The 16,523-nt window shown below is 40.0% G+C and overlaps 1 protein-coding gene across 1 annotated transcript; it reads right to left on the bottom strand.

Moving 5' to 3' along the window:
• Positions 1–11,927: 11,927 nt before the first annotated feature.
• On the bottom strand, positions 11,928–12,890 carry LOC140611430 (olfactory receptor 7C1-like). Its single transcript, XM_072788190.1, has one exon. It carries the CDS (start codon positions 12,888–12,890, stop codon positions 11,928–11,930), a length of 963 nt encoding a protein of 320 aa, XP_072644291.1.
• Positions 12,891–16,523: the final 3,633 nt, after the last annotated feature.

Raw genomic sequence — 16,523 nt, 5'->3', positions numbered from 1 at the left:
TGCAACTATCAAAATACCATGACTTTCTTCAGAGAGTTGGAACAAATCATCTTAAGATTTGTGTGGAATCAGAAAAGAACCCGAATAGCCAGGCAAATATTGAAAAGGAAAACCATAGCTGGGGGCATCACAATGCCAGATTTCAGGTTGTACTACAAAGCTGTTATCATCAAGACAGTGTGGTACTGGCACAAAAACAGACACATAGATCAATGGAACAGAACAGAGAATTCAGAAGTGGACCCTTAACTCTACTGTCAAATAATATTCGACAAAGGAGGAAAGACTATCCACTGGAAAAAAAGTCTCTTCAATAAATGGTGCTGGGAAAATTGGACAGCTACATTCAGAAGAATGAAACTAGACCATTCTCTTACACCGTACACAAAGATAAACTCAAAATGGATGAAAGATCTAAATGTGAGACAAGATTCCATCAAAATCCTAGAGGAGAATACAGGCAACACCCTTTTTGAACTTGGCCACAGTAACTTCTTGCAAGATACATCCATGAAGGCAAGAGAAACAAAAGCAAAAATGAATTATTGGGACTTCATTAAGATAAAAAGCTTCTGCACAGCAAAAGAAACAGTCAGCAAAACTAAGACAACCTACAGAATGGGAGAAGATATTTGCAAATGACATATCAGATAAAGGGCTAGTGTGCAAGATCTATAAAGAACTTATTAAACTCAACAGCAAAGAAACAAACAATCTAATCATGAAATGGGCAAAAGACATGAACAGAAATTTCACAGAAAAGACATATACATGGCCCTCCAAGCAGAACCCCCAGAGCCCAGGCTTGGCCTGCCCCCACCCCATTCCCACAGTGGGAGCAAACTGCACGCCCAGAGACCCAGCGGACACACATGGTTTGGTTTGCAGCAGCTGGCGTATGTCGATGTGACAGTGGCGTTTGTTAAAGTGAGCACTTTCTTTTTCTATTTCACTGGAGCACAATAAATGGCTGTAAAATAAAAAAAAAAAGACATAGACCTGTCCAACAAGCACATGAGAAAATGCTCCGCATCACTTGCCATCAGGGAAATACAAATCAAAACCACAATGAGATACCACCTCACACCAGTGAGAATGGGGAAAATCAACAAGACTTTCTTTCCAACAAATGTTGAAGAGGATGTGGAGAAAGGGGAACCCTCTAGCACTGTTGGTGGGAATGTGAACTGGTGCAGCCAATCTGGAAATCTGTGTGGAGGTTCCTCAAAGGGTTAAAAATAGAACTGCTCTACACCCAGCAATTGCACTGCTGGGGATTTACCCCAAAGATACAGATGCAGTGAAACGCCGGAACACCTGCATCCCAATGTTTATAGTAGCAATGTCTACAATAGCCAAACTATGGAAGGAGCCTTGGTGTCCATCGAAAGATGAATGTATAAAGAAGATGTGGTAAATGTATACAATGGAATATTACTCAGCCATTAGACATGACAAATACCTACCATTTGCTTTGATATGGATGGAACTGCAGGGTATTATGCTAAGTGAAATAAGTCAATCAGAAATGGACAGACATTATATGGTCTCATTCATTTGGGGAATATAAAAAATAGTGAAAGGGAATGGAGAGGAAAGAAGAGAAACTGAGTGAAAATATCAGTGAGGATGACAAAACATGAGAGACACCTAACCCTGGGAAATGAACAATGGGTGGTGGAAAAAGATGTGGGTGGCGGGTTGGGGTGACTGGGTGATGGGCACTAGGGGACCACTTTGTGGGATGAGCAGTGGGTGTTATGCTATATGTTGGCAAATTGAACTCCAAAATATATATACATATAATAATAAAAAAGGAAAGAGTGGATGGAGGTGCTATTTTTTACTGGTTGCTTGGGTAGGCCAGCAGGCATTTACACAGAGGACTCAGAAGGAGTTACAAGGTTACAAGGGGAAATGTGTGCCCAACAGGGAAAACAACCAGTACCAACGCTGTGAGAAAATGGGATTTTTTAAATTAATTTTTAACACCTGAGTGTGGTTGACACACAACATTACATTAGTTTTGGGTGTACAAAGTAGTGATTAAACAAGTTTAAAAATTACCCCATGCTCACCACATGTGGAACTACCGTCTGTCACCACACAATATTATAACGATATCACTAACTATACTAACTAGGGTGTGCATTTTATTCCAGGGTCTCATTCATTCCTTAACTGGAAGCCTGTATCTCCTACTCCCCTCCATGATTCTGCTTTTCATTTGTTTATTTATTGTTTTTAAACTCAAGGCTCAGGGTGCCTGTGTGGCTCAGTCGGTTAAGTGTCTGCCTTTGGCTCAAGTCATGATCCTGGGACTGACCCTCCTTCTGGCTCCCTTCTCAGCAAAGGATCTGCTTCTTCCTCTCACTCTTCCCCTCCCCCTGCTTGTGCTCTCTCTCTCTCTCAAATAAAATAAATAAAATCTTTATATAAATAAATAATAAAATGAAGTAAAAATCAAGGCTGATAAAATCCAGTGTGTTGAGGGGAATGAGCAGGAGAGAGTGATGAGAGGTGGTGGCATAGGACATTGAGGATCAGAGTGGCGTCCCTCATACTGATGAAACTTCAAGACACAAGTAGTCCCTCCTTCACATGGTGTTCCCTGCACTTTGTCAATTTCGTTCCCAAGGAATATTTGAATAAAATGAGGCCCCTTCTTTCTTTCATATGTTGGGTAGTAATCTGGCACCTGTATTTTCATGGTCACATATTGGAGCAATAAGTTCTGGAACACCTGCCTTGAGAACTGCTCTTGTTACACACACACATAGACACAAACACATACTACGGCCTCTTGGGACCATGTCACTTTAGGCTATTCTCACCTCCAGCCACAATAATTAGCCAAACAATGACACAAGGCCAGCTGTCAACATCTGATTGTCTTTCCCCTACAAATGTAAAACTGCATCCAAATTCCAGTTCAGTCTCCTATGAGCATATGATCTTTGGGTCTCCAAATTAATAGGACCATTTTGTGTCAATACTTAGAGAAACATAAAAATTAAATCCAAGAATTTTGAGGAAGAAGTGTGGGGAAAGATCTAATAAGCTCAGGTAGCCCCTAGAAATGGTGAAGATGAGCAAACGTCCTTGATTCTGGCAACACTCTGGCCCCAGTTATAGCACCTTGATGCCCAGAATAATAAACCAGCCAAAAGCAATTTATTCTCTTGGTCTGTACACATATTTGTATGATAAGACTGTGGGCTAGTGTCAATGTCAGGTGTGTTCTTCTTCTCCCAGAATCCCCTCACCCACCTCAGATCTGACTTTAGGTGGTCAAACAAATTTACAGGTGTTTCTTTTTCCTCAGTACAGGAAATGAACTTGCAAAGTCTTTGTACCCTTATCTGTAAACTGGAGAAATTCCATCCAAGGATTTGGTCTGAGATCTTAATAATATTTTAGAGCTCACAGGAAATTCCCTGGCACTGAACAGGTATTCCATCATAGGGACTATGGTGACCACCTAAGTTCCACATTTCCAAAGCTCCTGATGACACCAAAAATCATCTCTTGGGATAGGAAGTGAGTCCAGGATCCCTCTGCCTCTGGGACAGTTTTCTGAGTAGGTTGGGAATGAAGTGGTTGTCAGTGGCAGCATCCTGCACAGCTGGGGAAGATAGGCTCTCACTTGCACACTCACATTCATCCCTGGGAAAAGTCCCTGGTGGAGACAATCTCCTGTGGCACTGAGTATGTTGCCTTGGGATAGAGGGTATGTGGTTAGTGCAATTTTTAATCTTACTCTCTTCAGTGTGTTCAATATTGAGTGTTTATTGTGCAACGTGGGCTTGATGGATCCCTTGTTTTCCACGATAGTACTCTCAGCCATGAGTTACTGTCAAAAGTGGTGCTCTTTGGGGAAAGATGTGAGAAAACTCATATTGCAGGAGGAGTAGGATCTATTTTAGATCATTTTGAGGATATTTTTCTTTTTTCATTAAGAAAATATGTTTTCCTTGAAGTTCCACTAACAGATTTCATTTCACATATATTTGGGCATATTTCTGTCTCATGGTATGTTAGGCAGAATAATAGCCTTCCAAAGATACCTGCATCCCAATCCTCAGAACCTGTGAAAATGTTATATTAAAAGAGAAACGGAATTATTGAAGGAATTGGGTTTCATAATCATCCAACCATAAAACAGAGGTTATCTGGGGTTATCTCAAGGAAGCTAGAATTACAAGGGTCTGTGAATGGAAAATGGGGGCAGAAATAAGAGTCCAAGAGATGAGACATGAGGAAAACCTCAGCCAACCATGGCAGGCATTGAAGATGGAGGGCAGGACAAGGGATGGAGATGATCTCTAGATCCTGGAAAATGCAAGAAAATGGATTATACCTTAGAGTCTCCAGAAATACAGCCATGCAGACAATTTGATTTTTATTACAGGGAGATCCATTTTGGACTTCTGATCTCCAGAACCATAAGGTAATATCTTTGTGATCTTTGAACTCACTAAGTCTGTGGTTACTAGTTACCACAGCAACAGTAAGCTAAGGAACATGATCACCCCTATATGGATATTTTAATCTGAGTATATTGAAACCCCTATTAAATCAGTTGTCCTGCTGCTAGGAAAAGCAGAGAATCAATATTGGAAAACAAATCTAGGCTCTGTCCATGATCAAAAAGTCTGATAAAGTTCTATTTTTAAAAACATTTGCTTCTTCCTATTTTGATTTTTGTAGTTTATATGTTTCTATGAATGGATCCATTTCTTCAAGGTTGCCTAAAATGTTGGCATATAGTCACTAATAATATTTTCTTATACTTGTTTGTATTTCATCAGTGTTGGTTGTGATCTCTCCTCTTACATTCATGATTTTATTTCTTTGGGTCTTTTCTCTTTTTGATAAGTCTGGATAGTGGTTTAATGATCTTACTAATTCTTTCAAAGAACCAGCTTCTACTTTTGTTGATCTGAACAGACCCATAACTAACAAAAAAATTAAAGCAGTAATCAAAACTTCTCCCAACAAACAAGAGTCCAGGGCCAGATGGCCACCCAGCAGAATTCTCCTGAACATTTAAAGAAGAATTAATACCTTGTCTTTGAATCTGCTTTATTTTTTCTTAATCTGCTTGAAAAAATAGGATGAAATCTGGCATTGTGATGCCCCCCAGCTATGGTTTTCTTTTTTAAAATTCCACTGGCTCTTCGGGGTCTTTTCTGATTCCACACAAATCTTAAAATAATTTGTTCTAACTCTCTGAAGAAAGTCCATGGTATTTTGATAGGGATTGCATTAAACGTGTAAATTGCCCTGGGTAACATTGACATTTTCACAATATTAATTCTGCCAATCCATGAGCATGGGATATTTTTCCATCTCTTTGTGTCTTCCTCAATTTTTTTCAGAAGTGTTCTATAGTTTTTAGGGTATAGATCCTTTACCTCTTTGGTTAGGTTTATTGCTAGGTATCTTATGCTTTTGGGTGCAATTGTAAATGGGATTGACTCCTTAATTTCTCTTTCTTCAGTCTCATTGTTAGTGCATAGAAATGCCACTGACTTCCGGGCATTCATGTTGTACTCAAAGCTGTGGTCATCAAGACAGTGTGGTACTGACACAAAAACAGACACATAGATCAATGGAACAGAATAGAGAACCCAGAAGTGGACCCTCAACTTTATGGTCAACTAATATTCGATAAAGGAGGAAAGACTATCCACTGCAGAAGAATGAACCTAGACCACTCTCTTGCACCATACACGAAGATAAACTCAAAATATATGAAAGATCTAAATGTGAGACAAGATTCCATCAAAATCCTAGAGGAGAACACAGGCAACACCCTTTTTGAACTTGGCCACAGCAACTTCTTGCAAGATACATCCACAATGGCAAAAGAAACAAAAGCAAAAACGAACTATTGGGACTTCATCAAGATAAGAAGCTTTTGCACAGAAAAGGATACAGTCAACAAAACTAAAAGACAACCTACAGAATGGGAGAAGACATTTGCAAATGACCTATCAGATAAAGGGCTAGTTTACAAGATCTATAAAGAACTTCTTAAACTCAACACCAAAGAAACAAACAATCCAATCATGAAATGGGCAAAAGACATGAAGATAAATCTCACAGAGGAAGACATAGACATGGCCAACACGCACATGAGAAAATGCTCCGCATCACTTGCCATCAGGGAAATACAAATCAAAACTACGATGAGATACCACTTCACACCACTGAGAATGGGGAAAATCAACAAGGCAGGAAACCACAAATGTTGGAGAGGATGCTGAGAAAAGGGAACCCTCTTACACTGTTGGTGGGAATGTGAACTGGTGCAGCCACTCTGGAAAACTGTGTGGAGGTTCCTCAAAGAGTTAAAAATAGACCTGCCCTACGACCCAGCAATTGCACTGCTGGGGACTTACCCCAAAGATACAAATGCAATGAAACGCCGGGACACCTGCACCCCGATGTTTATAGCAGCAATATCCACAATAGCCAAACTGTGGAAGGAGCCTCGGTGTCCATCAAAAGATGAATGGATAAAGAAGATGTGGTTTATGTATACAATGGAATATTACTCAGCCATTGGAAATGACAAATACCAACCATTTGCTTTGACGTGGATGGAACTGGAGGGTATTATGCTGAGTGAAGTAAGTCAATCGGAGAAGGACAAACATTATATGGCCTCATTCATTTGGGGAATATAAATAATAGTGAAAGGGATAGAGGGGAAGGTAGAAGAAATGGGTAGGAAATATCAGAAAGGGAGACAGAACATGGAAGACTCCAAACTCTGGGAAACGAACTAGGGGTGGTGGAAGGGGAAGAGGGCGGGGGGTGGGGGTGACTGGGTGGCAGGCACTGAGGGGGGCACTTGAGGGGATGAGCACTGGGTCTTATTCTGTATGTTGGCAAATTGAACACCAATAAAAAATAAATTTATTATTAAAAAAAATAGGATGAAAGAATTTCTAAACTCATTCTATGAGGCTAGTATTACTTTGATCCCAAAACCAAAGACTCCACCAAAAAGGAGAATTACAGACCAATTTCCCTTATGAACATGGATGCAAAAATTATCACCAAGTTAGGACTTCCAGTACTATGTTGAATAGCAGTGGTGAGAGTGGACATCCCTGTCTTGTTCCTGATCTTAGGGGAAAGGCTCCCAGTGCTTCCCCATTGAGAATGATATTTGCTGTGGGCTTTTCATAGATGGCTTTTAAGATGTCGAGGAATGTTCCCTCTATCCCTACACTCTGAAGAGTTTTAATCAGGAATGGATGCTGTATTTTGTCAAATGCTTTCTCTGCATCCAATGAGAGGATCATATGGTTCTTGGTTTTTCTCTTGCTGATATGATGAATCACATTGATTGTTTTACGGGTGTTGAACCAGCCTTGTGTCCCAGGGATAAATCCTACTTGGTCATGGTGAATAATTTTCTTAATGTACTGTTGGATCCTATTGGCCAGTATCTTGTTGAGAATTTTTGCATCCATGTTCATCAGGGATATTGGTCTGTAATTCTCCTTTTTGGCGGGGTCTTTGTTTGGCTTTGGAATTAAGGTGATGCTGGCTTCATAGAACGAATTTGGAAGTACTCCATCTCTTTCTATCTTTCCAAACAGCTTTAGGAGAATAGGTATGATTTCTTCTTTAAACGTTTGATAAAATTCTCCTGGGAAGCCATCTGGCCCTGGACTCTTGTGTCTTGGGAGGTTTTTGATGACTGCTTCAATTTCCTCCCTGGTTATTGGCCTGTTCAGGTTTTCTATTTCTTCCTGTTCCAGTTTTGGTAGTTTGTGGCTTTCCAGGAATGCGTCCATTTCTTCTAGATTGCCTAATTTATTGGCGTATAGCTGTTCATAATATGTTTTTAAAATCGTTTGTATTTCCTTGGTGTTGGTAGTGATCTCTCCTTTCTCATTCATGATTTTATTAATTTGAGTCTTCTCTCTCTTCTTTTTAATAAGGCTGGCTAATGGTTTATCTATCTTATTAATTCTTTCAAAGACAACCTACAGAATGGGAGAAGATATTTGCAAATGACATATCAGATAAAGGGCTAGTTTCCAAGATCTATAAAGAACTTATTAAACTCAACACCAAAGAAACAAACAATCCAATCATGAAATGGGCAAAAGACATGAACAGAAATCTCACAGAGGAAGACATAGACATGGCCAACATGCATATGAGAAAATGCTCTGCATCACTTGCCATCAGGGAAATACAAATCAAAACTACAATGAGATACCACCTCACACCAGTGAGAATGGGGAAAATTAACAAGGCAGGAAACAACAAATGTTGGAGAGGATGCGGAGAAAAGGGAACCCTCTTACACTGTTGGTGGGAATGTGAACTGGTGCAGCCACTCTGGAAAACTGTGTGGAGGTTCCTCAAACAGTTAAAAATATACCTGCCCTACGACCCAGCAATTGCACTGTTGGGGATTTACCCCAAAGATACAAATGCAATGAAACGCCAGGACACCTGCACCCCGATGTTTCTAGCAGCAATGGCCACTATAGCCAAACTGTGGAAGGAGTCTCGGTGTCCAACGAAAGATGAATGGATAAAGAAGATGTGGTTTATGTATACAATGGAATATTACTCAGCTATTAGAAATGACAAATACCCACCATTTGCTTCAACGTGGATGGAACTGGAGGGTATTATGCTCAGTGAAGTAAGTCAGTCGGAGAAGGACAAACATTATATGTTCTCATTCATTTGGGGAATATAAATAATAGTGAAAGGGAAAATAAGGGAAGGGAGAAGAAATGTGTGGGAAATATCAGAAAGGGAGACAGAACGTAAAGACTGCTAACTCTGGGAAACGAACTAGGGGTGGTAGAAGGGGAGGAGGGCGGGGGGTGGGAGTGAATGGGTGACGGGCACTGGGTATTATTCTGTATGTTAGTAAATTGAACACCAATAAAAAAAAAATGAAAAAAAAAAAAAAAAATTATCACCAAGTTGCTAGCTAATAGGATCCAACAGTACACGAAAAGAATATTCACAATGACCAAGTAGGTTTTATTTCTGGTATGCAAGGACGGTTCAACACTGGCCTATCAATCACTGTCATGCACTACATTAATAAAAGAAGGACAAGAGCAATATGACCCTCTCAATTGATACAGAAAAAGATATTTGACAAAATACAGCATCCTTTCTTTTTTTTATAATAAATTTATTTTTTATTGGTGTTCAATTTGCCAACTTACAGAATAACAACCAGTGCTCATCCTGTCAAGTGCCCTACAGCATCGTTTCTTGATAAAAGCTCTCTGCAGTGTATGGATAGAAGGAACATACCTGAATATCGTAAAAGCCATATGGAAAACTCAGAGCAAACATCATCCTCAAGAGGAGGAAAAACTGAGAGCTTTGCCTCTAAGATCAGGAACATGACAGCAACGTTCACTCTCACCACTATTGTTCAACATAGTACTAGAGGTCTTAGCCTCAGTAGTCAGAAAACAAAAAGAAATAAAGTTATTCAAATTGGCAAAGAAGTCAAACTCTCACTCTTCATGAATGACATGAATCTCTATGCAGAAAGCCCTAATGACTACACTACACTGTATTACTTAGCCATCTGAAAAGGTGAATACCTACCATTTACAATGATGTGGATGGAACTGGAAGGTATAATGTTAAGTGAAATAAGTCAATCAAAAAAAAAGACAATTATATGGCTTCACTCATATGTGAAATATAAGAAATAGTGCAAGGGACCATAAGGGAAGGAGAGGAAACTGAGGAAAAATCAGGGAGGAACACAAACCATGAGAGACTCTTTACTCTGGAAAACAAACTGAGGATTGCTGAAGGGGAGGTGGGTGGGGGATGGGGTTACTGAGTGACTGGCTTTAAGGAGGGCACATGATGTGATAAGCACTGGGTGTTATATGTTAGCAAAATGAAATTAAATTTTAAAAATTAAATTAAAAAATTAAAACAAGATTTGATATAAATAGTGCTTGGGTAATTACTATTAGAAGAAATGTAACATTAAATTTCTACTGTGTCACCAACCATCTGTTGGTATAAAGTGAGTGAACTTATAGGAAAATAAAATGACTAAAATAACTTGTAGAAAAAAAATATAAAATAGCACTGACTTCCAGAAGACAGATTAGATTAATCCTCTGGACATAAACCAGGTGAAAGTAAAGGAACTGAGAACATAATTGATGGATTCCAGTATGTGAAAACTTATAGGTCAATGATAAAGAAATTTTTAAAACAAGTGTAAAATTAAAAAAAACAAGTGTAAAATTAGTGAAAAATTTTAGAACACATTGTTTATTAGAATGCATAAAGAGTAGACATTTAAAAAGTTCTTTTTAAACATTTTAGAATAAAATACCTAAGATGAGAGATGATCTAAGGATGCAGACAAAAAAAATGTAGAAAGAATACATGTGAGTAAATCCATAAACATAAAAATGAGCTAAACATTGTTATCAGTCAAATGAAGTGAAATTATAAAATGAAGGAAACCTTAATAAATCTCAGAGTAGGGTGTGATTTATTTCTAAGGCTGCAGCCCCCAGAAACTAGACATTTCTTACCTGGGGTGCTGATTTCTAGAAGTACACATTTATGTGCTAGGGGCTGAACAGTTATTATAATAAGACTTGGCTGGAGGCAACAAAACATGATACCTGAGAGAGCATCTGAATCAGGGAGCCCTCCACAGACCTCAGAAGGTTTGAGTCTTTTCACCACAGCCTGACCTTGAGTGAGTCAGCTAGATACCCTAAGCTCTTCCTCCCCTGTAATAATCTCTCTAGGGAATAATACTAATCACATAAGTATTATTGGAAAACATAAGTGAGATCATGTGTATAAACACTTAAGTAGTGCTGGCAAAGTACTATTATTATTTTTTGTTATCAAGATCCATATCAATAACCAAATTTCTTGAGGTTCCTGGGTGGCTAAGTCTGTTAAGCAGCCAACTTTTTTTAAATTTATTTATGATAGTCACAGAGAGAGAGAGAGAGAGAGGCAGAGACATAGGCAGAGGGAGAAGCAGGCTCCAAGCACTGGGAGCCCGACGTGGGATTCGATCCCGAGTCTCCAGGATCGCACCCTGGGCCAAAGGCAGGCGCTAAACCGCTGCACCACCCAGGGATCCCCGACTCTTGATCTCAGTTCAGGTGTTGATCTCTAGGTGCTGAGTTTAAGCTCAGTGTTGGGCTCCATGCTGGGCATGGAGCCTACGAAAATCAAACAAGCAAACAAACAACAACAACAACAACAAAAAACATTTCTTTTCCACCTCAAAAGCTTTCATTAAAACAACAGATTTTTATTTTATGGTTCTGACTGTATTTTACCATCTGCTCATCTATTTTTCACTCAAAACAAAAATTCACTGAGCATTAACTCCATCCTGAGAACCATACTAGGTACTTCAGTTTCAAAGTTAGTTAAGAGTTCTGAAATTCAAGGAATCTATATCGTGGACAAGCAGAGAAATTTAGTAAAGTTGATGTGACTGGAAGGAAAGTGAATCAGATCAAGAAAAATTGGGAAGGGCAAATCTTTGGGTTGATGTTATTCAAGTGACCAAAGAAAATCATCTCTGTAAATGAGTTTTCAGGACATTTCCAAAATAGGCACACATCCCATCACTTTGAGGATAGATATTAACTACATGAAGTCTGACTTAGTTTTTTAAGAAATCCAAACCATCATTGAATATTACTGAGAAAATACAAGTTGTATTCACACCAAGTGAAAAAGACTGTTTATAAAGTGAAAAGAGGAACCCAAGATATAACCTGAAGGAAAATAGAGAAGACAAGGAAGACCCAAGGAGAGAACTGCTTTAATTTGTGTACACCTGGGGAAAAATATCAATAGTGGATGAAAGATGCCAGGATTTCTGGGCCTCCATGTTGTGTGCCAGCTACTCAGGAGAATCCTATAATGGTCCCAATGCTGACAGGTACCACACTGCCCAGGACACTTCTCAGAGCCCCCTTCATGTCCCTGTTCTTCAAGCTATAGATGAAGGGGTTCAGCATGGGAGTGACAATGGTGTACATAACTGAAGCCACCAGACTCATTCTAGAGGATGAAGTGACTGCAGAACTGAGGTAGACCCCCAGGCCTGTGCCATAGAACAAGGAGACCACCAAGAGGTGAGACAAACACGTGGAAAAGGCTTTGTACTTGCCTGCAGCTGAGGAAATGCTGAGTACAGAGGAAACAATTTGATAGTACGAGAAAAGTATTCCATGGAAAGGAATCACAGCCAGAAGCCCAGTTGTAGAATACACCACTATGTTATTGATGAGGGTGTCAGAACAGGCAAGCTTCAGGACTTCAGGAAGATCACAAAAAAAGTGTGGGATTTTCATGTTTGTGCAGAAAGATAGCCTCAAAAGGGTCAAGGTCTCGAGAAGGGAGCCCATGACACTGACGCACCAAGACCCCAAGGCTAGCAGTCCACAGAGCTGGGGGTTCATGATGACCAAGTAGTGCAGGGGGTGACAGATGGCCACAAAGCGGTCATAGGCCATCACGGTCAGGAGTAAATTGTCCAGGCATCCAAACACAATGAAAAAAAATATCTGACTGAGACATCCTTCATATGTTATGGTTTTGCTCTGAGTCTGAATGTTCAACAGCATCTTGGGGATGGTGGTGGAGGTGAAACAGATGTCAGCAAAGGACAGGTTGGCGAGGAAGAAATACATGGGTGTGTGGAGATGGGAGTCTGAGCAGATGGCCAGGATGATGAGCAGATTCCCAGCGAAGGTGACCAAGTATACAGATAGGAACATCCCAAAGAGCATGAACTGAATCTCTAGCTTCCCTGAAAACCCGAGGAGGAGAAATTCTGAAGTGTGTGTTTGATTTCCTGATTCCATGTGGATGAACTAACGGGAAAGAGAAAAAAATCAACATTCGATGACCATCACGTTGACAGCACAAAAATGTAATTGTCTTTAATTTCAGGCAAATTAATTAACAAAGTACTACCCTGTTATATATTTTTTAAAGATTTTATTTACTTATTCATTAGAGAGAGAGAGAGAGAGAGAGAGAGGCAGAGACATAGGCAGAGGGAGAAGCAGGCTCCATGCAGGGAGCCCGATGTGGGACTCAATCCCAGGACCCCAGGATCACGACCTGGGCTGAAGGCAGGCACTAAACCGCTGAGCCACCCAGGGATTCCCTCTACCCTGTTATAATTGCCTTGCTTGGGTAATTTTAAATGCTTCCATCCATAAAGGAGATGTGGTTTATGTATACAATGGAATATTAGCCATTAGAAATGACAAATACCCACCATTTGCTTCAACGTGGATGGAACTGGAGGGTATTATGCTGAGTGAAATAAGTCCATCGGAGAAGGACAAACATTATATGGTCTCATTCATTTGGGGAATATAAAAAATAGTGGAAGGGAATAAAGGGGAAAGGAGAAAAAATGAGTGGGAAATATCAGAAAGGGATACAGAACATGAGAGACTCCTAACTCTGGGAAATGAACAAGGGGTGGTGGAAATGGAGGTGGGCGGGGGGTGGGAGTGACTGGGTGACCGGCACTGAGGGGGGCACTTGATGGGATGAGCATGGTTATGCTATATGTTGGCAAATTGAACTCCAATAAAAGAAAGAAAAAAAATGTATGTATATAATGAAATGCTTCCATCCTTCCGTCTGCTGCCACTGCTCTCTGGAAAATGTAATCCCAGTTCCACAGCAGTTGTTCCCCTTATAGCTTAGGTACTCAGAGTGTGGTCTGTGTACCAGCAGGAGCAGCATTGCCCAGGGCTTCTTTGAATAGAGCCCCAGGCTGCATTTGGACCTGCTGAATCAGAATCCATATTGTGAGATGATCATGGGGGTTTCCCTTGCTCATTAATGCCTGAGTAGGCAAAAAACAAAAACAAAAACAAAAAACAAAACAAAACAAAACAAAAACAGTGAAATCCCCAATTGTCAGAAAAGTCATACTGTGTGATGGGAGAAATGTGTGCAGCCAATTCCCTTCTAAGAATCCAGAATACATTTTAAGATACTTGAAATGTTTCTTAATGTAGGCTAGAGGCATCACACAAGGGGTAAGAGCCACATTGTGGGAGAGGTGAGGCAGGAGCATATTATCATGGCTCAAATATTAAAATAAAGCATTCTGAAAAAAATCAGCAGTAAGCCTTGACCAAATTTAAAGGTACCTAGCCCATCTGTGTTTCAAGAGTATTAAGATTCATGAATCATAAAGACTAATGTTGGCATCTTGTTTAGCTGTATTAACATTAATTTGGTGGCTCCAAACAACAAGTCACGATCTGATCCTACTTTTATATTCAAATAAATATTTTCTGGAGCTGTTGTAATTTTGCATCCTGGCCTTATGTGAATTTGACAAGACAGATCTCTGGGCCCTGCAGTTTGTAACCTGCAAACATAATTATCACATCCTGGATGGGTGTCATTTTTCCTGAGAATTGGGGAGAGAAATGTCTTCTTGCCTTAATGTAAGGAAGAGTCATGCTTCTATCAAACAATTGTTTGTATTAGTGTTATGGATACTGTGACTCTTGTAATTGATCATTGGCCCCGAGATGGCCTACATAACAAATCCATTCTCCTCTTCCTGTTATCATGACCTGATTAAATTTGAAGGTTGTCATATGCCTAGCTAAGATACTATATTTCCTGCCTTCTTTTTCAATCATGGACAGTTGGTGGGAAGTATAAGAAGTTACTGAATGGGAATACTGAAATGCTCTTGAGAAGACTTTCCCTTTCCTATCTCCTCCTTGTCTAGAATTCACACATGATACTGGGACTCCCACAGATGACGTATCTTGGAAAACCACACACTGTACATGTGGAAGCAAAGATGGAATAAACCCTTGTCCCTCATGTCGGCATAGAGACATTAAGCTCCTTTTTGATGGCAGAGACAAATTAATCCCTAATTGAATAGGGACATGTTTTCTTTGTAGTTTTTTCCATCTGTGTAGTCAAATTTCATCCTAACACACAGAGTCTTTTGCCTTCACTGGAATTCACAGATTCATATCAGGGGCCCAATTGTGGTAACTAGGTAGCATTTCATGGTAGACATTTGATTTTCTCATGTAGTTATTCACCTGGCTTTATGTGTCCTTTCTCTTGACCACAATATTTTTCTTTTAAATATACATTTAAATTGTTTTTGTTTTTCCAAGTTTGTGTAGGCACCTTAAAATTCTTTTGAAACATGTCATGTAAAAGAATGAATGAGTAAATAAATAGCACCATGTCCTGGACACTTCAATCCACACATCTGCCCTCCCATAAGCATTCTCTGAGACCATCTTATACTCACTTTTGCGCTGATGGGAAAAAAAGAATAGAAGAAACATGTAATAGAAGAAACATTTCCATGGTTCATCAAGGACCAGATGAAAAGGGGCATTTGAAATTCACATCTGCCTGACTCCAAGTCAAGGATCTTTTCACTCTGCTGGGCTATCTCAGGCAGTCAGTTTTTCACAAATAAGAGGAAAGGCTAATGTTGAAATAAAGCAGAACCCGAGAGGTGAAAAACATAAGGGAGGGTTGGTTCCTTCTGTAGGAGGAGGGGGAGCCCCGCAATGATGCTTTGAGAAGAGAAGCAAGAGTTGAGAAGGAATGAGGAGCAGGAATCCTCTGCAGACATGAAATTTTCAGGATTTGAAATCAATCCCACTTTACTATTTCATCAACCTGACTGTTTCCATAGACGACATGATTAATAAAAAGCTTTCCTTCCTTCTGCATCATTTTCCTGAAGTACTTACTGGACCACTTTGTCCTCCCCCAAGGCCTCATTCAATGGATGTGGCTCTACTGGTCCTTCCTGCCAAGGACAATTGATGTAGAAAGGACAAGAAATGGGGGCCAGGCTGGTTTTTTGGAGTGATTGAACATCTCAGGAAGGCACAGAGAGGATGCTCCTAACCTCTGGTTGATGAGCAGCAGGTGAGCTCTGCAGAGGGGGATTCAGAGGCTGAATGCTCAGAGCTCCTTATTAAGTAATTTCACTTCAAGTTGCTCAATTCTCTAAGGAATTCAGCTCTCCTGACCCAAGGGACAATAAATAAAGTAAAATTTTCTGTCATTTCAGTCCCCATGCGTCCACCTTGGGAGCCAGGTGAATATTCCTTTTCTACAAATGGGTTCATCTCCCCCTTGAGTGGACATCTCTCCAACGTATATAACTTCTCGATGCAGGCACATCAATAGACCACTCTGTGACCTCTGGGCTGCTGTGACTGACAGTCTCCAGTGTCTGACTCAGAGATATAGCTATGTCACCTGACCACATCCATCCCAACTAGGATCCTCCCTGGAACTTTGTTCCGACTTCTATTTTCAACACTTCAGACAGATTCTGAAGAAAATGTGTGAACCATTACATTTGGTGGATGGTAATTTTTTTGGCTATAAAGGTAGAATTTTCTTCTTCATACATGCTCCCCAAATCCAGTTATTCAGGTTTTTCATCTGGGGTAAATGCATTC

Source organism: Canis lupus, chromosome 19, assembly GCF_048164855.1.
Source record: "Canis lupus baileyi chromosome 19, mCanLup2.hap1, whole genome shotgun sequence".
Lineage (NCBI taxonomy): Eukaryota > Metazoa > Chordata > Mammalia > Carnivora > Canidae > Canis > Canis lupus.
Note: the sequence above shows the minus strand (reverse complement) of the source record. Positions and strands in the feature narration are given on the sequence as shown.